Source organism: Solea solea, chromosome 10 (assembly GCF_958295425.1).
Source record: "Solea solea chromosome 10, fSolSol10.1, whole genome shotgun sequence".
In the NCBI taxonomy this organism is placed as follows: domain Eukaryota; kingdom Metazoa; phylum Chordata; class Actinopteri; order Pleuronectiformes; family Soleidae; genus Solea; species Solea solea.
In genome coordinates this window covers 5,107,691-5,131,406 of record NC_081143.1, presented here as the reverse complement: position 1 = coordinate 5,131,406, position 23,716 = coordinate 5,107,691, and the positions used below count along the sequence as shown (strand labels likewise).

General features: G+C 38.1%; 3 protein-coding genes across 6 annotated transcripts; 1 reads left to right on the top strand and 2 right to left on the bottom strand.

Moving 5' to 3' along the window:
* The first annotated feature begins 1,021 nt into the window (after window positions 1-1,021).
* LOC131466850 (N-acyl-aromatic-L-amino acid amidohydrolase (carboxylate-forming) B-like) lies at window positions 1,022-8,933 on the top strand. 2 transcript variants are annotated; one of them, XM_058640392.1, is made up of 7 exons: window positions 1,022-1,199; window positions 5,737-5,963; window positions 6,053-6,245; window positions 7,176-7,269; window positions 7,365-7,472; window positions 8,120-8,232; window positions 8,534-8,933. In XM_058640392.1, exons 2-7 carry the CDS (start codon window positions 5,737-5,739, stop codon window positions 8,741-8,743), a joined length of 945 nt encoding a protein of 314 aa, XP_058496375.1. In that variant the 5' UTR covers window positions 1,022-1,199; the 3' UTR covers window positions 8,744-8,933. The 2 variants fall into 2 exon arrangements, with proteins under 2 accessions (XP_058496375.1, XP_058496374.1); XM_058640391.1 differs by lacking the exon at window positions 1,022-1,199 and adding an exon at window positions 3,103-3,406.
* A 92-nt stretch (window positions 8,934-9,025) lies between these two features.
* LOC131466853 (claudin domain-containing protein 1-like) lies at window positions 9,026-12,975 on the bottom strand. 3 transcript variants are annotated; one of them, XM_058640394.1, is made up of 5 exons: window positions 12,834-12,975; window positions 12,146-12,485; window positions 11,460-11,564; window positions 11,144-11,281; window positions 9,026-10,572 (listed from the first exon to the last, which is right to left on the bottom strand). In XM_058640394.1, exons 2-5 carry the CDS (start codon window positions 12,435-12,437, stop codon window positions 10,352-10,354), a joined length of 756 nt encoding a protein of 251 aa, XP_058496377.1. In that variant the 5' UTR covers window positions 12,438-12,485; window positions 12,834-12,975; the 3' UTR covers window positions 9,026-10,351. The 3 variants fall into 3 exon arrangements, with proteins under 3 accessions (XP_058496377.1, XP_058496379.1, XP_058496378.1); XM_058640396.1 differs by having other exon boundaries at window positions 12,146-12,440; window positions 12,834-12,971; XM_058640395.1 differs by having other exon boundaries at window positions 12,146-12,488; window positions 12,834-12,970.
* Window positions 12,976-13,082: 107 nt separating this feature from the next.
* LOC131466854 (beta-galactosidase-like) lies at window positions 13,083-23,569 on the bottom strand. The gene is made up of 16 exons (XM_058640398.1): window positions 23,428-23,569; window positions 22,874-23,043; window positions 20,692-20,842; window positions 20,346-20,406; window positions 20,169-20,263; window positions 19,907-20,081; window positions 19,597-19,655; window positions 17,290-17,411; window positions 16,936-16,976; window positions 16,734-16,846; window positions 16,208-16,282; window positions 15,986-16,075; window positions 15,742-15,852; window positions 15,038-15,169; window positions 14,646-14,885; window positions 13,083-13,910 (listed from the first exon to the last, which is right to left on the bottom strand). The coding sequence occupies exons 1-16, from the start codon at window positions 23,503-23,505 to the stop codon at window positions 13,653-13,655; spliced, it is 1,971 nt and encodes a 656-aa protein (XP_058496381.1). The 5' UTR covers window positions 23,506-23,569; the 3' UTR covers window positions 13,083-13,652.
* Window positions 23,570-23,716: the final 147 nt, after the last annotated feature.

The following is a 23,716-nucleotide window of genomic DNA, read 5'->3' as shown; positions in this document are numbered from 1 at the left end:
TGAGATTAATTGTTTTTAATTAAAGGCAAACCTTTACAAATTAAAGTGCTGACAAAATAAAATATGTAAACACATAATGTGTCAGTCAAAATGGGTCAAAGGTCACAAAGGTCACTCACTCAAGTCACTGCCAAAGTTTGCTGCCATTTTTTATTTTTTTATTTATTTCAATTCAGGCCAACATTTTTTTACTCGATTTAAAATATAGCAAATTACAGTACTAAAAAAAACATAGTTAAGTCCATTTTAAAAATGACTTTAAAAAAGTACATAAAAAACCCACTCAATTACAGTAACGTGAGTAAATGTAGTTCATTATTTTCTACCTTTGTTTGTGGCCCTATTTGATTGTTGGTCTGAGAGATGAACCAAACACCCCAATGTGACTTTCACTTGCAAACAAAACAAACAAAACAGGTAGTTAGTTTTGACCTGACCTTTTCCTTAAGTTACTTTTTTGTGTCAATAGCATAACACGTTTACATACCTGTGTAAATATGTGACACATGTTATAAATGTGTGATCAGGAAGTTGCCGTGGAGAGTGAATATTTACACAACCCCCCCCCCCCCCCCCCCCCCCCCCCCAAGTGTCTGCATCTGCATTTTTCAGTTAACAAACTGCAAACCGTTCCTTTGTGACTGATGGAATGTGTCTGTTTCTAGCGGTGGAACCCACAGGAATGAGATGTTATGTATGTAAAGTGTAAAGAATGGAATTTGATGACATTTTTCTGGGGATGCAGATTATGGTCCAGTGGTTTGGCTTTGGAGGTAATCCAGATTTAGATCCAGACTCTGGATCTTTTGTAAAGAATTATTTACCCTGTGAGATAGAGGAGTGTTTTGACAAAAAGCAGCCTTGGTGGGGGTTTGCGCTCTCTGAATGCAACCATATCTTTTGACCTTTTGAACGTTGACTGATTAACTCCAGGTTAGTCGTCTGGTACCCACCAAATATTACCCCCATAAAATCTGTTGAAAAAACTCTGTAGAGACAGTGAGCAGGATGATAAACTTCACTGAGGGAAGGAATGGATAAGGTACTGTGAAAGTGAGTGGACAAGTCAGAGGAAGCTTATGATGAAGTGGCTAATCCAACAGGATTACATGTCTAAATGGATCTGAGGACTCAATTTGAGAGCAAGAAGGAAGACACTGGAAAGTTTGTGGGAAAGGGAGAGACATGACAGAAGTCAGGTAATTCATTTACTTTTACATTTAGTAGATTATCGACGTCCTATACCTTCACGTTCTGGGGCTCTAAATTGGGACATAGGGAACTGGTGAGAGATAGGGATTTAAAGGAATGGAGATAGGCTTTGTTTTCTGTGAGATGTAATATACATGACTGAAACATGAGAAGTTTAGAGGTGAAATGTTAAAGGTCACAGACTTCTGATGGTACTGCTTCACTTTATATGGTCCCAATTGGTGAAGTTAAGCTTGGGTTTATAGGTGATGAGTTAACCTACAGAAAGGAGTCAGAGGATCAGGGTTAGTGCAAACCTCCACCAAGGCCACTCAGTTTCCCACAGTGTCAGTAACGGAGGTTACTGACAGGTTAACAACTGCTTTGAAAACTTGAATTGCAATCTGTGTCAGCAACAAAATAATAATCTCTTAACCTACATCACCCCTGTCATCAAAATGAGTCAGACTGAATGAACGATGGACAAACAGATAAAAGCAGCCAAATATAAAACCAATGTGGCAATGGTTATAACATTTGTAAAAGGTTATGGAAAAAGAACTGTAGTGGAAGAGAGAAAATATACGATTATACATATTGCAGTCTTTTTGTTTGCCTCCTTTCTATGCTAACTTTTGTGAATTTAAGTAGTCTAGTGGATAAGACATTTTAATATGATTAAAATAAATGTAAGAAGCTGAGCTTATTCCTGGAAGTTTAAACATTGAAACTGTCCTCAGGCTTAGTGGTGTTAAAATGGTTGCAATGTTCAGTGCTTCACAAATGTATGTAAGGTTTATGCCACAGGTGCCCTAAATTAACAGCATTGGTAATCAGTCAAATCATTTTTTTATGTTTCTGTAACGGCTAATACACCAGTGTGTAGAAGCTCTTTAACCAAAATTATTATTTTAATGCTAAAACATAGTTATTATTGTTATCCATGAATTACTGTTTCACAAAATAAACAACTGAAGAAAAATAGTACAGCACATTATTATTTATTGATATTATTTATTGACAGATGTCAAATTATAGTTATTTACTTGCATTCCTGAACAGAAAAGTTTGTTTCAGTGGTTGAATGTTAAGTTTTGGTTGATTTCTGAAGCCCAGTGAGTCGACTCAAATGTGGGTATAAAAAGGTGAATTCAGTTCGTCATTTGCCAAATGAGTCACAATAATATTTTTTTAGTTTTTGAAAGACTTCTAAAATATTTGCGTTTAGACATTTTTATGACAGGAGGTCTAATAAATGTGTTGAGCACTGTATTTGTTTTTACTTATCTGGGATTACATTTGGAGACAGTAATAATGCAAATAATGCAACAAGAATTCATATTATTCTTGTTTTCTTTTCAGATCTCGCACAAAACCTGATTTTAGTTTTTCCATTTTCCACAAAAACTTTACACCCACTTCTGCCTAAAATATCCCACAATTTAAGAGACAAAAACAGATTAAAACCTGATTATTATTATACTATTTTATTATTATTATTATTATTTAAGTTATTGGGAATTGTCATAACGTTGCAGGGAGAATCTTGAAGTTACCTCAGACAAGGATATTATCTTTTCAGTGATCTTTTGTTTGTTATTCTGTCTGTGTGTTTATTCCTTTACATTCTTTTACAGCTTAAAGGGAGGGTGGTTATCAACCGAGGAAGAATGCATTGCATTTTCTGGCATTATGAGTAAATGGTAGAGTGACTTCCTGCACTTAAGTGGCTGTTTTTACAGTATAATAAATGAGAACAAAAGGGCATTTTCTTGGATAACAATCCAGGTTTCTCTGTTGGTGGAATGTGCACTCTAGGACAGCGTGTTGAGAAGAGTGGCTGCAGCTGGTTTGGTCGAAAATAATAAAAAACAAGATCCTGTTACATGACAAGATGTCTGCCTGCTTGAAATTTGACACGAAGAAGGCGAAAGAGGAGGGCCACCGTGAGGATAAAGGAAATGCATGGAGCAGGAAGAGCCTGTGAACAGTGTCAACCGTGAGACTGTTTGCATGTGTAAACATGGAGTCAACTGTCATCTGTATTAACCCACATGGCTGTGCTTGTGCAAGGTTTGCGAGTGCCAAGTAGCTTTTCCAGTGTCTGTTGCTGTGTGAGCAGGTTAGTCAACATTGCCTAACTCTCCTGTCCTGTCAGAACTTGAGGTTCAAAGGTTGCTTAAGTGCCACAACAGGAGCAAGTCTGACAAAAAAGGTAAGTCATGCAGTTTTCTGCTTTGGTTTTTAGGACATTTAGCACTTTTTTTTCTGCTGATAAAACCTGATGTTATATTGAGTGTTGTACAAGCACACCTGGTAGACAGATGTGTACAGGAATGCAGGAAAGAAAGATCTATTCATTCATTCTTCTACCACTTTATTCTCCACACAAGGGTCGTGATGGGTGCTGGTAGAAAGAAAGATGATTTTCATAAGTGCATAACACTAACTTTAACTTAGTTAAGTGGTTTGATATGATCACATTTATCGAAGCACAGAGGCACCACAACACAACACTTTTATCATTAAAAATGATGATGAATGTGGATGTTTTTCTTGAAACTTAATTCAAAAACAAGAATTATACTTAAATTGATTAAACTAAACACAACAATTGAATCAACAGCAGAAATTATTTTGAAAATTGCAGAAAAGGTGTTTGGAAGTGTATACAGTGTTGGTACAGTTGGATTCTTGGCTTGTTCTGCATTTTACTCAAAGGCCAAACATTACAAATATTGTGAAACAATATAGGTAACAAGGTAAAGGAAGTTATTATTTTCTAAAAAAAAAAAAAAATAAACTAAGTCCAAACATGACAAATATTGTAAAACAATATAGATTCAAGATTCAAGATTCAAGATTCAAGAAGTTTTTATTGTCATTATGAGGACAAAATGAAATTTTTGCAGAGACTCCCGGCTTGAGGTATACAATAAAATAGCAAAAATAACGAAGGACTTGACTTATAAGGAACTTATTATTGTCTGAAAAACAAACCAACATTACAAATGGGCATAGTTTCCTGCTTTCCTCCCTGAAGGCAACCCTGGTGTAAACTGCATATGTGGCAGAAAGGAATGTAACTGACAGCTGGTGCTGAGCAACAGGAACCTGCAGGCGGCACCTCTGTCCTGTTAAATTGTGAATCTTTAGGCTTCAAAACAGAAGTTCAGCGTGTTATGGGTGATGCCATGACCATGTGACATCATTTTATCACTTTGAAGATAATTATAGTCTCTGGACAGACTTTCCTCTCTTCTCAGTCAGACACACTCCGTCCAAAAGTGGTCTGTGCAGTGATTGTATGGCAACAAACTATTTTAACCTGTTAATACAACAACTAATGTCACTGTTTTCCACTGGAAAACAAACAGCACAAGTCAACATGGTTGTTAATGTACTTTACTTTAGGGCCTCGCCAACTAAAGCAATCTTTGTGTGTTCAGGTTTTTCATTGTTGTGCAATCATTCACAGAAAATACAATATTTAAAGAAAAACAGGAATAAGCTGATTTCACAGACCCAAGTTCCGATACTCACACATACATGTGATTCTTATTTAAGGGTTAACAAACCTATTGGGAGCTCTTTAATGTGTCAGAGTTACTCATCATTTATTTGACATTCATTACATTAATGACACACTGACTGTCATCCAGGTATTTTCACTTTTTTAGAGTTGTTGCTTACCTGCAAATTTAGCCAAACTACCAACTGTAGCTCTATAGTTTTGTGGCTCTGTAGTTTTGTAGCTCTGTAGTTTTGTGGCTCTGTAGTTTTGTAGCTCTGTAGTTTTGTAGCTCTATAGTTTTGTAGCTCTGTAGTTTTGTCGCTCTGCAGTTTTGTCGCTCTGTAGTTTTGCACATCTGTAGTTTTGTTGCTCTGTAGTTTTGCACATCTGTAGTTTTGTAGCTCTGGAATGTTGTACCTCTGTAGTTTTGTAGCTCTGTAGTTTTGAACATCTGTAGTTTTGAACATCTGTAGTTTTGAACATATGTAGTTTTGTAGCTCTGGAATTTTGCACATCTGTAGTTTTGTGGCTCTGTAGTTTTGAACATCTGTAGTTTTGTAGCTCTGGAATTGTGCACATCTGTAGTTTTGCAGCTTTGTGGTTTTGTAGCTCTGGAATTTTGCACATCTGTAGTTTTGTAGCTCTGGAATTGTGTACATCTGTAGTTTTGTAGCTCTACAATTTTGTTGTTCTGTGGTTTTGTAGCGCTGTGGTTTTGTTGCTCTGTAGTTTTGTTGCTCTGTAGCTTTGTTGCTCTGTAGTTTTTTTCATAGAGTCTGGACCAGAATGGCAGTGGTGTTGGGATTAAGGGATGGAGGTGGTTAATGTTGCATAGATGGAAGTATGCTGACCGGGTAATGTTATTGATGTGGGTTTGGAATGACAGAGTACTGTCAAGGACGACATATCTACAGTTTATGATGATACTTTACTTAAAATGTGTGGGTTCACTCAAAGGTACATATTTCCACAATGGAGGAGAAAATAGAATAATCAACTAACAATCCGTTTTTTTTCCTCATGGCTGGCAGATGGACTGCGTCTCTTTCCCGCCACTGTCAAGGTTTGCCATTTGTGGTGGCACCCATGGAAATGAGATGACAGGAATACATTTGTTAAGACATCTGCAGAAACACAAAGTCGAAAAGGCGGGATCTGTCTCAATCACCACTGTCCTGTCAAACCCTCGAGCTATAGATGCTTGCAAACGGTACATAGACACAGATCTGAACCGGTGTTTCACACACACCCTGCTGAGGTGAGTGGGAAAAAGTCGCTTCTTAAGAGACACAACAGGAGTTCATCCATGAGAAGATGATTCATTATTTATATCTTCCTGTCTTCCAGAACCCCCGTCACTGATTCGTCGCCCTACGAGTTGCAGCGAGCCCATGAGCTGAATGCTCTAGTTGGGCCAAAAGGAAGCGAGGAGGCAGTGGATCTGATTTGTGATCTCCACAACACCACAGCAAACATGGGACTGTGTGTTATATTTAATTCCACAGACTTGATGGCTCTGCACATTTACAAATACATAAAGGTACAGTGAGGGAGTGCCACTGTGGATTTTCAGCCTCATTAAATGATTGGGGGTTAAATATCACTTTATTTAATATTTTTGATTTGATTTGGAAGTTTATTTGAACATGGAAAGGAAACAGGCAACTATAAAAGACAGATAAAGGCACGCACACACACACACAAAGCTATGTGCAAACGGAGTGGGAAGAAGTTTTAAACCTATTAAATCCCACCCCTTCTCCATCCCTTATTAATTAACATATTTAATCAGTATCGTTTTGAATAAGGCTCAAATATTTGCTATAAACATAACATATAATGAATTCATGTCACTGTCATTTATTGCGATAACCCTCTTATCAATAAATATACAACAATAGTGTATATAAGCACATCATATCTACTCTTAACATACATAAATAAGCTCACATATACTCTTATGTACACATACCAACATATACAGTATGCCATCCTTATTATTTACATTTATAGAAAACAAAAACAAATGGACCAATAATAATAAACACAAGTAAATAAAGAATTAAAGAAGTAAACGGTAACTGTGTAAACACCTGTTACACCCCCTTGTCATCCTTGTACCTTGTATACACCTGATTTTTATATAGAGGGTTTTAAATTTCCTTTCCTGGTTGTACGATTGCTAATCATTTTGAAGTTGTATTTCTCCCTTGATTGATAGAAAACCCAGTTTTAACAGTTTTTGTATATTTTTTGGCAGCAAATAGCTTTTGGGCATTGAACCTGATTTGTGCTGTTAGGTGTTTAACAATGTCTGTAAACTTTATCAGGGTTTATAGATTAATAATCAATGTAGAACAACCATAATGTCAACGGCATCGGCTTTGTGCTTAGAGTTGATCTGTATTTTACTCAGTTTGTTCTGAAGCACGTTGTGGCGTAAACAATCATCACTCTGCTTGGTTTACAGAGCAAGATAACCTCTGTGCCTGTGAGAGCGATTGAGACGAGAGAACCCATCTCTGAGAATTACTCCTTGGACTCAGTGGGCAAACACGGCTTCTGTGAGTGAGTGAGTGTGTGTCTGGATGAAAGTAATCTGTCTTTACCCAAACATTTAAGCATTCGATTTTGGAATTGTTTATCTCGTTCTCCACAGCATTCGAGGTGGGCCCTCAACCTAATGGTGTGCTCAGAGCTGATGTCTTTAACGTGATGAAAGAGGCGGTGGATCTCACAATAGAATGGATTCAGCAATTCAATTCAGGTAAGGAATCACTGCACACATGCACACGAAGGTCAGGACCCTGACTCCTTGATTATAGAACACTCTTATCCACAAACAAATCACCATTTTGATTTTAAATATATGATGTGCTTAACTAAGTAGAAGGCATTTTGTTATTTTGTTTGTGAAAGCATTTCAAGTCTTTTTTGACATGAGAGTATAAACATTATTATTAATTATTATATAGTATTAAGGCCACAAATTAAGAAAAAAAATTGTGTCTGCCACGACGAGATTAATCTCTAAATTAAACTCGATTAAACTCAAAATTTCGAGAATAAAGTTGGAATATCTCACAGATTAGAACAGGTACTTGGTGTCCAGGTTTACGTCAACTTTATTCTTGAAATTTCGAGTTTAATCTCGACATGTCGATTTAAATCATATTCCAACTTTATTCTCAAAATCTCATCATGGCAAACAAAAAAAAGGTTTTTCTTAATTTGTGGCCCTAATACTCTCACATGAGTACCACATATATGTATTTCAGTATGTATAGGTGCTAAATTAAAAAAAAAATTGGAATGTGTTTGCAACTTATAAAATGACTTCATTATCTGCAGTTGTGAGGCTCTTTGAGAACACAGGCATTGCTGATTATTACTAACTATGACCTTTACCAACAGGAGTTACTTTTGAAGGCGGTGAGGCAGAAACATATTGTCCTGTAAATAAAGTTGACTACCCAAGGGATCCTACCACCAATGAAATCACTGCTGCTATACACCCTGAGCTGCAGGTACAGTACATACACACATCATCTTTCAAGTCCAGGAACTTTTGCTTAAATAAAAAAAAGGTGATACATGTTAAAATAAAGCTCCAGTGTGAAATATCTAGGACGCTTTGAATGTTTATTTAGTGAATAATTGCCTTAAAATAATATTTTTTATCACTGTAGAATAAGCAAGAAAACAAAACCACCCCATTGTTTGATTATCCCATAAAATAATACTTTGTAATAATATTAAATGGGAAATTTGCATTTAAAGCTGCACTGTAAGTAATGACTTACATGTTAGTGTTCTGTTTTCTTCCAGGATAATGACTTCAAGCTTCTCCAACCCGGTGACCCCATCTTCCAGTCATTTGCAGGAGAGACAGTGAAGCATGAGGGGAAAGGACTTCACCCTGTCTTTGTCAATGAATGTGCCTACTATGAGAAGAGGACAGCTTTCATTTTAGCTGAAAAGATCACGCTGACCATTCCGTCTATATGCGTGAAGAAGGACTGCGGAGAGTCTAAATAATGAATGAATATGTGGAAATGATGCTTTTAAATCAAATGATTCACAAACTAAAACTTAGAACAGAACAGTTAAATTTTGTTTTGTTAATTTATGACACTCAATGATACTGAGCGAACAAATGTTGTAATTCAAATCCTCTTTGTTGATTAGCAGACCATAAATTACTCTTAAGATAAAAAATGTAATTTTTTATCTTTTTTTTAATCATTACATTTGTCAGATTTTGAAATGAACCTGCAGAAACAGAAACGAGTAATAAAATTATACTTCAAAACAACAGAGGCCAGCAATTCTCAAATGTATTAACATAGAAAGTACAGTGTGCATCAGAACACACAAACATTTAGAAAAGCCAGAGTGTATACACATTAGACGTGTAACAAAACAATAGGAAACAAAAACATTACAGTTCATTTTCTGATGCTGGTAAAAAATCAAACAGTAAATTCATTCTTTCCACACAAATGTTGAGTACAACGATGTAGATTCAGAAGCACGTACACTTGCAAATGAAGAGTGGTTATGTAAAGCCTCTTTGACTCTGGGCTATTACAAACAAGACTTGATGGAAAACCTGTATTTGCCAGTCAAACTGTCCCTCTTTCCTCGAGGGAGTCATCCTAAGCACTTTGAAGTTTTTAAAGCTTCTTGTTTGACGGTGTCATTGTTTCTCTGTTTGCTCTTGAAAAAGATCTTAACCGCAAAAATACTGTCTAATAAAATTGAGCTTAAACAAAATATCCCAAACACTAAAACCCAAATATTAAAAATGTAAAATGGCAGTACTGCAATTTGGGGCTAAAGGTTGCAATTAGGGTACAGGTTCTTCTCGACTGACCTCAAAAGAAGTCTTTTTTTTTTTTTTTTTTTAAACACAAACTGAGTTAATAAATATTAGATCTATAAATACTGGTGACAATAGAAGGCTACGTCTTCAATGACTGACATTTAATCGTCACATACCACAGACAGAAATTGGCAATTACCACAGATGATGGAAATGTCAGCTTAAAAAGGCATGCACAGCAAAGGCTCCATACCAACAATAACGCAAAATAAGAACACAACAATAACGCATCAAAATTAAGGAACATAATGAGTAATATTTTTCATGTCCTGGTTATGAAAAACATCTCAACATGTCTCTGCACGTTTGTTTTTGGTGACAGTGCATGTTTGTAGATGATTTAAGAGCAATGTGGTGAGCAGCTTTAAAAGAAATGGCAACTGACAAAGAACGCAAACAAACTCTGCACGGCAAAAAGGCAAACACCATAAACAGCAAATGATTCCCGACATTTGATGGGCATTGAAAGACATTAAGAACACACTTTGATAAGATCGGTTACAGATTCTATTAAAACAAATGTGCGGAAAGCAAAACTCGGATTAAAAAACCCTATACCTACATATGAGCACTTGTGATGATTAGCAGTCTGTTTTAGTTTATTCCGGTATTAAGGTCTGTGATACTCTGTAAGTGAAACGGTCAATTCTTTGGATTAGCGTCAGCTCCTATGAATGACAGGATGTGTAATGACGTCCTCAGACCAGAAGGGTGTTTTTTAAGCTACAAGACACCACTGTTATGAGTCGCCCCTCGCTCTCTTATGCGACCCTGTAAGCAATGATGCGTGTGTAGTTCTTGCGGTGACTCTTGGCTGCCCACAGGAACAGAGCAGCTGCCATCATCTGCAGAGGGAAGGAGATGAGGGCGAGGTAGAGGGACCAGCCCAACGAGCCCTCTACACCCCCTGGCGGTTTGGAGTACTGGTGAAGCAAGTCCATCCCTGCCAAGAAACAGCTAACAGTGCCCAGGGAGCACAGACCTGAGAGAATGAAGATAAGCAGGAAGTGTATGAGTTTTAAAACAGTTTTGAAAAAGTCTTAATGCTTGTGCTTACTGGGAAATTCCATTCCATTAATGGGAAATTCCATTTTGCAGTACAAAATTACCTGAAAATTTACTACAAATAGTTATCTGTGCAGGCTTTACCATATCTGAAGATCAAGTAAATAAGATCACTTGATCTTACGTCAGTATGATCTTCATGTATGTACTGACAACATCATCATATTAAGCGTCAACAGGAGCCTTAGCACTGTTTCTGGTCAACGTTTAGCATCAAGCCTTTAGCATCACACCTCAGGTGGTCATGTGCGTAAGTGCACGTGCAGGGTGGCACAAACATTTTATTTGTTCCCATTGAAATTACTTTTTTTTTGTTGTTTTTCTTTTTTTTTAATACAACCAAAGTTCGCAAGAAATCTGCTTGACTGATGGTTCATCTGGATTACTGATGTTTTCAGGAACCTCTACACAAGATTGAGTTGTGTTGTCAATGAAATTGTTAGACCCAAGTTAGACCTTGAGTAGTGGTTAATAACACTCTCACCCACCTGCAAGAAGATGAAGAACCCCCACACCAAAGGTGGGGGTGAAGCTACGACACAAGCAGGCGCAGACCCCAACTAGACCACTGAGGAACACCAAAGCCAGAGACACCAACGGGAGGAGAAACTGGGATCGCCATAGATCTGTAAAAAAAACAAAAAAAATCAAACACTGGACAAATATATCCACATCCACACACATCATCATAGGTTCAATGATGGGATGTGCAGGTAAAGATAGTGAACGGAAAGAAACCCAGTATGATGGCCACTGTTTGAGAGATGATTATCAACAAAAACATTCTGAACCAGGTTAACTTACATGTTCTCAGTAGATCTTCACTGCTGTGGTTTCCATCGTACTTCAACTTTAGAGAAAATTGCTGAGGAAGAGTGAAGCTCACACACTGGGTCTCCAGCGTGGGATCTAAAGACAGAGCACAGATCAAACTGAGCTTATCAATCATTCTTCTAAAAGCTGTTGTGGTTTATGCTCCAGATCAAAGTAATACTCCGACAATTCACCTAATATTTTCGCATCTGTGCCTTTGCACTCCATCTCCACTTAAACAATGAATGTATTGATGTCATAAGGTACCTTGATATATAACATCTTCAACTATCATCTGCAATACGGCCTACTGTAATTTTCAAATCGCAGGAGGCGCAATATTATATATAATATATAATACACATCCTATTCTACAGACTAAAGAAAATCTTTGTTTCACACAGATCTACACAAATATCACACATCAATCATTTAAAATGTTATCCAAAAGAATGAGAATAATAAAGTAGAAAAATTACCATTTGTCTAATATAATCTATCATATTGCAGATAATTGTTCATATTTAATAGTCATGCTCTACAGAGCAGTTTTAAGTCATTACAGGGAAGTTGATAAGATTTACATAAATCTTATCTAGATTATAAATAAAACACAGTGGTATCATGAGCTGCTGAAAAAGATTTTCCTCTTATCTATTTTGAACATTAGGTCATACCTGGCTCTCTAAACCAGTGTGACTGGCTGCGGCTGGGAACCTGAATGCACCTCCACCACAGCCCCAGAGTGCCGTTGAGCCGGTACATGGTCTCGCTGTAGATCTTCTCTTCAAAATCTCCATTGATGAAGTCTTCTCGTAGCTCGGAGACGTTGCTGCTGTCGTGATTGACTTGTGGACTGTTGTACCGGTACCAGTGCTGAGTCCCCACGCCCACAGACAGGTACACTGTGGCCAGCAGGCTCAGCACCGAGCCGATGACCAGAGCTGTGGCATACCGATTATCGACCATGGTCTGGGGGAGAGCAGCTCGTTTAGAGCCTGTAGCTACAACAGGAAACTGCTTGAAAAATACAAATAAAATGTGTGTGTTGTTTTAACTTCAGTGATGTACCAAACACACACACACACACTGACATGTAACTCTTAAAAAATCTATAGCATAACGCATTTGAGTTTCTGCTAAACATTTCTGCGTAGACAATAATGTCGTTTTTTGTGTGAATTAAGTTGTTTTTAGTGTTTCACAACGCTACTAAGCTAAGGCACCTAGCTGAGCCAACGTTAGCATCTTACTAACTAGCTGACGCTAATTACATGTTAAATTCATCCCAAGTGGTAGCACAAAAACTAAGACATTTACTGAGAACGCGACAATTAATATTTCTGTTAAAAATCTTAACTTTACCTCATCGCTGGTCAAAACGTCCAAGCATATCGTTTGCCGTGTAGGCTAAGTCACAGGCTAACAGTTTTCCTTCTTTTTTTTTTTCTTCTTCTGATGGATTTGTTGGCAGCTGGCAACCAGCTGAAAGGTAATACACCGCCACCTACTGAAATGTAGAACATTATACATTCTATATAGTGATATCAGAAGCCATATTTTTTTTGGTATAGATTAGCATTTCATTTAAAAGAGGAAACAAAAAAGCTGATGCTGTATGAAAAATGTTTTTACTTTTTGCAATGAAAGGCATACAAGCAGGTTGTATACATCACATACATCCCCACTAGAACAATAAATCGATTAATCGATTACTAAATGAATCTACAACTATTTTGATAATCGATTAATCGGTTTGAAGCTTTTTTCATGATTAAAACAAGATTCCCAATTGTTTAAGCTTCTTCAATATGAGTATTGAGTATCTTCATTGCTTTGCTCTGGATAACAAAGACATCATTAAAAGTGAATCATTTTGGTTTGTGGACAAAACAAGACATTTGAGAACATCAAAATTTCCAGGTTTGATGAACACCGATCAACATTTTTTAAGGTTTTCTGATATTTTTGGACTAAATGATTAATCCGTTAATATCGACATAATAATCAACAGATTAATCGATTAGGAAAATAATAGATGGAGGGTGAGATACTGTAGATACACCCATAGTTGTTGTTGGCACAGGCTAACTTTTTCAACAACTGACATCTTATCCCATAATAACCTGGTTGTGGAGCCAGTAGTATAAATCAATACATTTTTAGCAGCAGTGATTCTTCTAATCATCCCAAAAAATCCTCTTTATCAAATAGGCCCCAGTGCTGTTTGTAGTCAGAGGGGATGGTTGCATTGATGATTGGGGCGTCTGTAAACTCCACAATGCACGGCCCTGAGCTGCATGGAGCATTTTCCAGCTCCAGGACTGTTACGTTGTTGGGTGCAGCTGTGCTGAGGATGTGGGCAGGAACAAAGAGTGTCACCTGAGGGCCTCGAACTGGCCAGTAACGTCCCAGATTGAAGCCGTTGATCCAGATCTGGCCCTGAAAAACATCATCACATGAACAACTGGTCCACAATCAGTGTTTAGATTATCATTAAACTGCACCTTGACAGTAATAATGACTTTTTTATTGTTTCATACAAACTGTCATATGGCTTAGGCTTATAGGTTTAGTTTATACTTATGTAATTATCATCATTTATGACATGATTTGTCTATGTTGTAACCACAGTTACAGGACAAGATTTTTAACGCCAACAGGACAAAGTGTCATTGGTGGGCACATGATGATGTTAATGATCATTAATTCCAATATAACCTTTTAGTATAATGTAAATCGAGCAATTTCACTATTCTTCACTATTTATAGCTTATTTGCAAAAATCTGTAAACAGAGATTGGCCACAGAACAGTTTAGAACAACATGCTCACACTGCCAACACTGTCACAATTATATAATTGTTTCCATGGCTTTTCTTTTTTAATTAGACATTAAAATTAGTCATTTTAGCACACACGCCAATTAGTGATAGTCAATTTGTCCTCTGCATTTAACCCATCCTTTTACACACCAAAAGTGAATACACACAAGCCGGGTACAGCAGTGACATAAATAATGTCACTAAATAACACTTGTAAATAATAAACAAATAGTATAAATAAAAAAATGAGGCCAAATGCTGGGATTATTCTTTTTTTTTGGCTTGATAAGTAACAAACAATGAATACATGGACAATCTAATCCCTAAATAAATGTTCTATAGTAGTAACATGCCTTTCTCCATTTGGGCAGTTTGATGTAGGTGTCCTGAGGCAGGTCTGGGATGCCATCAGGGATGATGAAGCTCCCTCTGTAAAAAGTGGGAGGAGAGAGAGCAACTGGCTGAGGAGGGTCTGCTGGTGTGGGCTCTGTTCCCGTGAGGAGGCCCTGATTGATGGCTTCATCTATACTGAGACTATACATGGTCCAGTCCGTGAGTGTGTCCTTCCCCAGAGTCAGGTTAGACACCAGGCCCTATAAGATTTAAATAACAAATTTTTTTTTAAAAATCACTGACAAACAAAGACAACATGTAAAAAAAAACATCTATATATTAGGTTAGGTGAATCTTTGGATTCAACTCCAATCGACCTACTTTAAATTTTGAAGTAAATGGGAAAAACAACCTTGAAGTCGTTGATGTATTTTCCCTGATTGATTCGTCCCATGTTCTCCAACAGAATGTCCATCTGACTGCCAGCCTTCCCGGTCACATTTATAGTCAGGACTTTGTCCCTTTCCAGAATCCCTACAGCCACCTCGAGAGGTATTCAGCACAGTTATTGTAAATAACATCAATCTATATCCTATATCTAATGTCTTACAAATGAGCCATTAGGAGAGCCTGTGAGTGAACTCATGTATCAATTTATATGGTTATTGATCGATTACTAAATGAATCGTCAACACATTGTATAATCGATTAATCGGTTTGAGCATTTTTTTATAATTTAAAAAAGTTTTCTGATTTTTCAGCTTCTTAAATATGAATGTTTTCCTTTTTTTTTGGTACCATATAACAAATAATCGTTAAAACTGAATAATTTTGGTGTGTGGACAAAACAACACATTTTAGGGGGTGGAGTGGCTCAGTGGTTAAGACCGGTATCCTGTGTGCGAACGACATCATGGTCGCAAGTTCGTCTCCACCCCTGGCTGATTGTATTCAATTCCATTATAAGTCGCTTTGGATAAAAGCATCTGCTAAATTACATGTAATGTAAATTTTAGAACATCATCATTTTTAAGGTTTGGGAAACACTGATCAACGATTACTCGATTAATCAGGAAAATAGTTGAAAGATTAATCGATTATGAAACGGAGACTCACCCCATTTATGGACACATATGCTCTGTCGTGAACTCCATTCTGAGATGACAGTGGGGTTGGTGTGCTGCAGTCAACAGGTAGACGTGTCCTATAGAGCACAAAACCAAAAGCCTAAAGCACAGAGGGGGAAACAAAACATATGGTATAAACAAATAAACAGCAGAATACATAAAAATCAATGATTATTAGTAAAAAAAGAAAATAAAAATCAGTTATAATTTCTTCACCATATAAAACACAATACCTGGTTCAAGTCAGGAAAAGTGAGAGGAAACAGGCTTTTAACCGGCGTAGAAAAACACAGCTTATTTAATACATCTGTTAACGTCTGGAGCTGCAGGAAGAAAAGGTTATTTTTCAAATTAGTATTCTTGAGCTTTTAAATAATATGACAAGTTATAATAAACTATTTCAAACTGAAGGATAACTTAAAAATGCAGACCAAAGTTACCAGCTGAACATCTACCTGTTTCATCTTTACAGCACCATATGCATACTTCGGAGTTGAGGGTGGTATTGGTCCCTCTGGTATCTTACGGTACTATTATGGGTAAAAATGTGATTTAAAAAGTGTGTTATAGACTCTTTCTTTAAAGGAATGCTTCACCGATTTGCATTTAGCTTTGTATTACTAGAATAGGGGTAGTATTTAAAAAAAATTGTGCTTCCCAACCTAAGTTTCCACTGATGCTTGAAACTGCAACGCTAATTCCGCACTTTTTAGACCCACTCGTAGGGGGACGGGACCTCATTCCCAGAATGTAAACAGTGTCCGCCAGCTTTGCTAACAGTTACGCTACCAGGACCAAGTGTCACTGGTGGGCACGTAACAAAGAAAAGAAAGAAGATATTTCAGGTTAGGAAGCACAATTTTTTCAAAAATACTACCCCTATTCTAGTAATACAAAGCTACATGCAAATCAGTGAAGTATTCCTTTAAGGTCTCAAAAGGAGGAGACTGCAAAAATGTAAGTGTACATCAGTGTACACACCTTTTTGATCACTTCTCTGATGGCAAAGTATTTCTCTGTGAGGTCTCCTGCTTCTGTGAGCGGGGCGTTGAAGTCGTAGCTTGTGGGCTGAGAAGCATACGGTGTATTTGCACCTGAAGGTTTTGAGAGGCATGGACAAGTCCATTTTTGGCAACACTATTGTATCACTACTAACTAAACCATCGCATGTGGGTGCACTCACCATTCCAGTATCCAAAGGTTGTTCCTCCTATGAACATGTACCTGTGAGGAGAAATACTTTATTTATAACCTTCAGACCACAGAAGAAGACGTGTCTAATTGTCATTGTCTGTTATTTCTTCCAACTACAGACTCAAAAAAGGGAAAAACCTGTATTACAGGCGAGGCTGTCAAATTGTTCCTTATATCATTTCATTTCACTTAAGCACATAGATTACAGGAGCCAGGAATTGAACTGCAGAAAGTCTGAGCCACAACCACTATTCATTTTTGGCATTAGCAGATACGTTTACAATAGAAGCTGTAGTCTTATGTGGTGGACGTACAGTATTTGCTTTGTAATCTGTAAACTCACATGTTGACATTTGCTCCTGTGGCCAGGATCTGGTTCAGATACTTGGTGACTTGGCTAGTTGCAACAACAGCGTGAGTTGATCCCCAGTGGTCCAGCCAACCAGTATAATATTCAGAATTGACCTGAGATGAAAGAAACAAGTGTACATATACATATATAGTATATATTAATGGCAGTTGAAGAACCAACAACTCCCAATGTAGAACTTTCTAGCAGGCAAAGCTATTTATCTGTTCATTGTTGTAATTGGTATCAAAGCACCGTTGCCTCTAAAGTGCCTTTAAGGTGCAGTGTCAAAGCCATCTTTTGTTATATATTACCTTCGTATGTGCCTTTGTAAGGGTCTTCGTAAATCTATCTATCATCAGAACCTGTACGACTTGTCGGTTTTACAACCTGACTGACTGTCTAACTGACTGTAGTTAGTAGCTAACTTCAAACTAACAAACTGTCTAACTGCTAACTGACTGCTGCTTAACTGTGTATGTGGAATAAACCTTCAGAAAGACAGTCGAGTTGTGCCCGCCGTACTTGTTCTGGTTACCCTTTCCAGAAGGGAGTATTGAGCTGGAAAGACCAGCCAGCAGAAATCTGGACACCCAAGGAGGAGTAGAAAAAACAGAATGTCCTCCATCGAACCATCCAATGTGTACTAAGTGGCAGGGTAATGACACAACAACAGATCTCCCCAAGGCTGAAGGCTGAACACTGAATTGTACTAGAAGAATACATGGGAGAAGGAGGTACAGTATCACATAACACCAATGCTCACGGGCTGGCAGATCTAAGAGCAGACCCCAGCTACCTCTCAGAACAAGAACCAGTAAACATTACAATGGCAGACATCCAAGAGATGTATGAAGAGCTACACAACACCAGGCCCTGACATAATCCACACTTCCTGGCTGAAGAAACTGAATGCCCTCCATGAATGCTTGGCAGCGTCAATGAACCAACTGCTGATACATGGGACCCACCTGGGCCCCCTCCGAAGGGGGGCTATCCCATTTTACACAGTCTTGCCCCAGAGCCTCTTTCCAAGTCCATCCAAAAACATGATGGTACCAGAGTAACCAGGAGTCAACTGTAAAACTGTAAAACACTTTATCGTAAGACCACATTTAGACAATCCCCATTCTCCATTAAGGGCTGTCGGCTCTGGAACACATTGCCAACTGAAATTAATATCAGATATAAAACTGCTTACAACAAAAGTTAATTGCTTGCTAAAAGAAAAACAGAGCTCTACCTATTAATTGTTTTAGGTGTATTAGGTGTATTTGACTTGTTTTAGTGTACAGTGTATTGTATTGTAATGTGTACTGTAGTTTAGCATATGGTTCAAGCTCATTGTAATGTTGTTATTTGATAATTGTTATATATGCATTTTCATTTTAGTGTGTTATGTAATTTTAGCATGTGTTTATGTGTAGTTTTAACGTGTTGATCATATGTTATTATGCTGTTCATGAGTTGCAAACTAGCAATAGCTATACACTCTACGTACAGCACATCAGTTGCATTCTTTGTATTGAAACTATGTTAACTGTATTGTCCCTATTTAAATTCAATTATATTCTATTTTAATTGCCAACTGACCATGAACCTGCCCATTGCACAACATGCACTATCTTCACTGCTGTTCTGCAAAGGCCTAAACCCCCTCAGCTAGATCATGACAAAGAGTGTGCAGTTCCAAAGTGGTTTGTTTACCCCCTCTATAAGGATATCACATTTTACGCTAGAAGTGAGTGAGAAACTGACTCAATACATGAGGATCTACAGCATCAGAGTGTCATTCAGACCCGATAGGTGTGGTCAGATGGCATCAGTGAGAGGGGAGATGATCAGAACTGAGGTGGCTAGAAAGCAACATGGAAATAATAAAATACCTTGGTGTCCTGCAGGCAAATGGAAACCATACCATACCCCCCGTCAGTGATCAGATACCCTGCTAGAACAATAAGCTGGCCAAAGGAGGAGGTGGAGGCCAGTAACATCAAGACAAGGAAACTCCTAACAATGTACAGTGGGTTTCGTCCCAAATCCAGCACCCGAGGCTGTAAAATGAACCTTGTAAGTGAGGACACAGAGCAAGAGATTGAACCATCATGGAGGGACACGCCCCTGCACGGCATGTAACAGATTGAAGAGGTGGCTGCTATCAACAAATCCAGGGGCTTGAAACAGCTGGAAAGCACTGAACAGGCACTCAGTACAAAATCAACAGAAGTGGGGGTCACTACACCAGACAGAACACCGGGTAAAAGGCTTCACTCAGTGTATAATAGCAAGACAGATAGTTACCAAAGGCCCATGAGGTTCAGTGCGTCTCTGTGCTTCGAAGCAAGCGGTTATATTTTTACCTACAACAAAGAATTAAAAGAAAAATGACTACAAGTCAATCTTAGCTAATAATACAGTATATAACACACTTTTATCTTTTAAGGGCGGTAACAGTACAGGTTTAAAACATTTCAGCCCCATCTTATGGATCAATGCAGGCATATCAGTATTTGCCATAAACTCACAATACAGTGAAAGCTGAAAACACCCATATAATGGATGTGCATTGTCAGAAACAGATCACTAGAAGAACAACGTGTCTAACACAGACCAGGACCAAAGTCTACAGTGGCGTAGAAATCTCGTATTGTGCCACATTTAAGACGACTGCTGCCATCGGTGGTGAACAGCACCACCTCGTTTCCCAGGTGCGACCTGAATAGTTTGCTCAGGTGATGCAGGTAGTTGTAATCACAAGCAAAGTAGCTGCCATATTCATTCTCCACCTGCCAAACAAGGTCACACCAGGAGAGAGGGATTCTTTTCTTTGTTTATAATAAAAAGTCCTCCAACGCATCTCAAACACAACTCACCTGTACAGAGATGATGGGACCACCATTCTGATACAGATAAGGTTTCATCATGGGCAGTAACTTCCCCATCCACTTGTCTACTGCTGCAAGGTAATCTAAAAAAAACAAAAAACCCATCCACAAGTAATAATGTTGTCTAATGAACTCATCACTCATCTGTTTGACTTTAATTCTCACCTGGATCTGAACTCCGCAGCACAATATCTTTCTTCTTGAGAAGCCGGGCAGGCAGCCCACCCTGTTCAACAGGATTAGACAAATCAACTTCCTTTGTTTTAATATGAATGTAAAGCAAATAAATGCAATTAGAACTACATTTTGCAGCTACTGTACATATTCAACAGTATATTTGATAAGTGGATAAAACATTCCGTTAAACTACATTTTTTAAACTAAAACCTTTGGTTTGGAATAAAATAGGTATAACTTTTTCCCTTTTAAGCCTCTGCAAACATGTATGATACATGAAAAAAGTGCTTGACCAAATACACCAAACGTGCTTTTTTCTGGCAATATTACTCACCATGTCCCATTCTGTAGCTACATATGGTCCTGGTCGAAGGATGACCAATAAACCAATGTCGTGTGCCAACTGAAGGAAATATTCCAAATTCCTGTCGCCATTAAAGTTGTACTTTCCTGGAGTCTCCTCGTGGAAATTCCAAGGAACGTACCTTTAAAATCAAAAAAGTCTTTGCAAACGAAACGTCCACGAATGGCACACGAATGTCCACATACACAGTTAAGCAGCAGTTAAGTTAAGTTGAAGTTAGTTTGAAGTTAGTTAGACAGCATCTTGTTAGCTACTAAGTACCGTCAGTTAGACAGTCCGTCAGTTAGGTTGTAAAACCGACAAGTCGTACAAGTTCTAATGATAGATAGATTTACAAAGGCGCATACGAGGCAATATATAACAAAACATAGCTTTGACGATGCACCTTAAAGGCACTTTAAAGGCAACGGTGCTTTGATACCAGTTACAACAATGAACAGATAAATAGAATGAAAGACAAATAGCTTTGCCTGCTAGAAAGTTCTACAATCAGCATCATCAGCATGAGTTTTAGATGCTTTTAGATTTTTTAAACAGATATTTCACCAGAATAATCTGCTTGATATCAGTATTGGTTTCCCAGCAGTCCAGGATTTAAACAATGACCGTGTGGCAGCTACTGCATACCTGCTCGGAGGTTGACTACCTCCGTCTTTGTATTAGGGGCCGGTGGGGGTCAGTCCCACCAGAGGGTTATAAGCTTTTATGTTTTCCTGTGTCAAAAAATGTAGTTGAGCACAAGTTTATAATAAATTCAACTTTGTCCCCAATTAAATGTCACAATTTCCTCTGTAGACGCTGGTCTTGACAGATAGCTGCTTGACTTCTGACAAACTCAAAGGGCTCAGCCATACAGCAAAGCCTTCCCAAAATAACATGAACGTTCCTCTCCAAGGAAGTCTTTAGTAAAAGGCCAAAGGCATTTTAAAGAAAAGTCACCACAGTCACGGTTGGCCTGCCAGCTGCTTTGAGACAGTTTTTCTTCAATGTTTTTGGTTTGTTGGTCAATAAACCGTCCACATTTGGAACCACATTCTTACTGCTGGCTGTGTGCTGCAGTGTTCCAAGGCTGTGGCACATTCCTTGCTCACTGGTATGCCTCGAAGATTTAACTGTGAGTGCATAATTTGCAGTGAATGAGGAATGCTCCCCTACAAGTCTGTGCTGCTGATCTTTTGTGACTACATGCTTGGCATTTGTTACTAAAGCAGATATTATAGTTGCAGTTGATGAATTACATTAAGCCAATGCTTATAGCAGGAGTCAGTTCAGAGATCTATAACTTAGTGAAAATAAAGTTAAACATGAAGTGTTTCTCTTTTAATCCACTATTCCTGATGTGTATTGACTTCCAGCAGACATTATGACATACAGTGACCTTGTTGACCTATGCTGATCTCCATCCTGCTCTGCTAATATATTTGCTTTTGTACTCAACAGTCTCAGCAACAGAATGGGACTAAAAGTAGAGGCAGACGGATTAGTTTATTTTAAATAATCAGCATCACCCAAATGTTTAATAATCAGCAGATTACTTATGTATATGAGTTTGTGCATTTCTATTCATTATCATTTGTTAACTTTTATATAGATAGAGGGGAAAAAAGGGCAATAGCCCGAAATATATCGACAAATAATTGGCCTTCAGTTGCACTGGGTTCTAAAGCTCAGCAGTGAATGGCCACAGGAAAACCCCTTAGTCAAACTCTACTTAAAACCACACAAAGTAAAAAAAAACGGAGGACCAAAATGCAGGTTGGAAAAATGAACACGGACAGGAAATACATGCAAACAGGAACCATAGGAATCTTAATCTGAAGTAACTGAAATAAACAAATGAACATAACCAAAACACAGACTAAATACACGAGAAAGGCAGGGGAAATCAATCACAGGTGAATCTAATAAGACACAGGTGAAACACATTAGGATGGGGCAGACAAACAAAAGGAGAGACAGGACAGGAAGCAGGGAACACGCAAGGAAAACTACAAAATAAAAGAGGAAACATGGATTAGAAAACTAGAGAGCTAAAGCCCACAGATAAAGAAAGCAGATCAACTAAAGGTCCAAACAGAATAAAAATCCAGGGGCTGTGACACAAACCAGTCAGAACAAAGCATCGAGGTGCTGAGACAGGAAGTAAACCTACGTCTGGATGGCGTTCAGTCCTGCCATATAAATCTTGAGCAGTCGATCTTTCCAGTAGACTCTTGGGATCCTGAAGTAATGGATCCCTCCTGATATGTAACGAAACACTTCCCCGTCTTTCCGAAAGCAGTCATTCTGGTAATCTATGCTGAATGAGCGGGGTGCACTGTACTGCAGGTGAACACACAAACAACAATGTCCCCAAACTGCATTTACGGTTATTTTAGTGTCGTCAAGGACCATTTAATACAGTTAACAACTAATGTACATGCAATGATAAGTCTGACTTTGAATGCAAAACAGTGTCAACCCCTAGATGTGAATCTGAAAAAAGCAAGAGATGAAAGAAGCTTCTTATTATAAGCACAAATAAATAAGAATTAAAAGCAGTTTAGACCATGCAAGCATAAATCACTTTATCAGAGGGCATTAATACCTTATATAGAGTCAAGTGAGTCTCAGGTGATGATTTAATGCATTTATCTATATCTGTGTCTAGTGTGCTTTAATGGCCACTTCTAATCATTGAAGCTATAACATCTCAACAGTACTCACTGATGGTCCAAACATCATCAGTAGCAGCAGCAGCAGCAGCAGTGGTGGAGGTGTGATTCCAGCTTTGAGCAGATACATGGTGGTGGTGGCTCCTCACTGTGGCCTGATGTTAACTCTATGTGGTTATTCTGTCCAGAGCGTCCTTGACAACACTGTTGTGTTTGGAATGAAGTGCACTTGTTGCGGAAGTCAAAACTATTCGTGTAATCTGAAGCCTGCTCATTGTCCTGTAGGGACACTTTTTTATCAGTAGGTGTCAGTGTTTGTCATTTCATACATGATAAAGAAC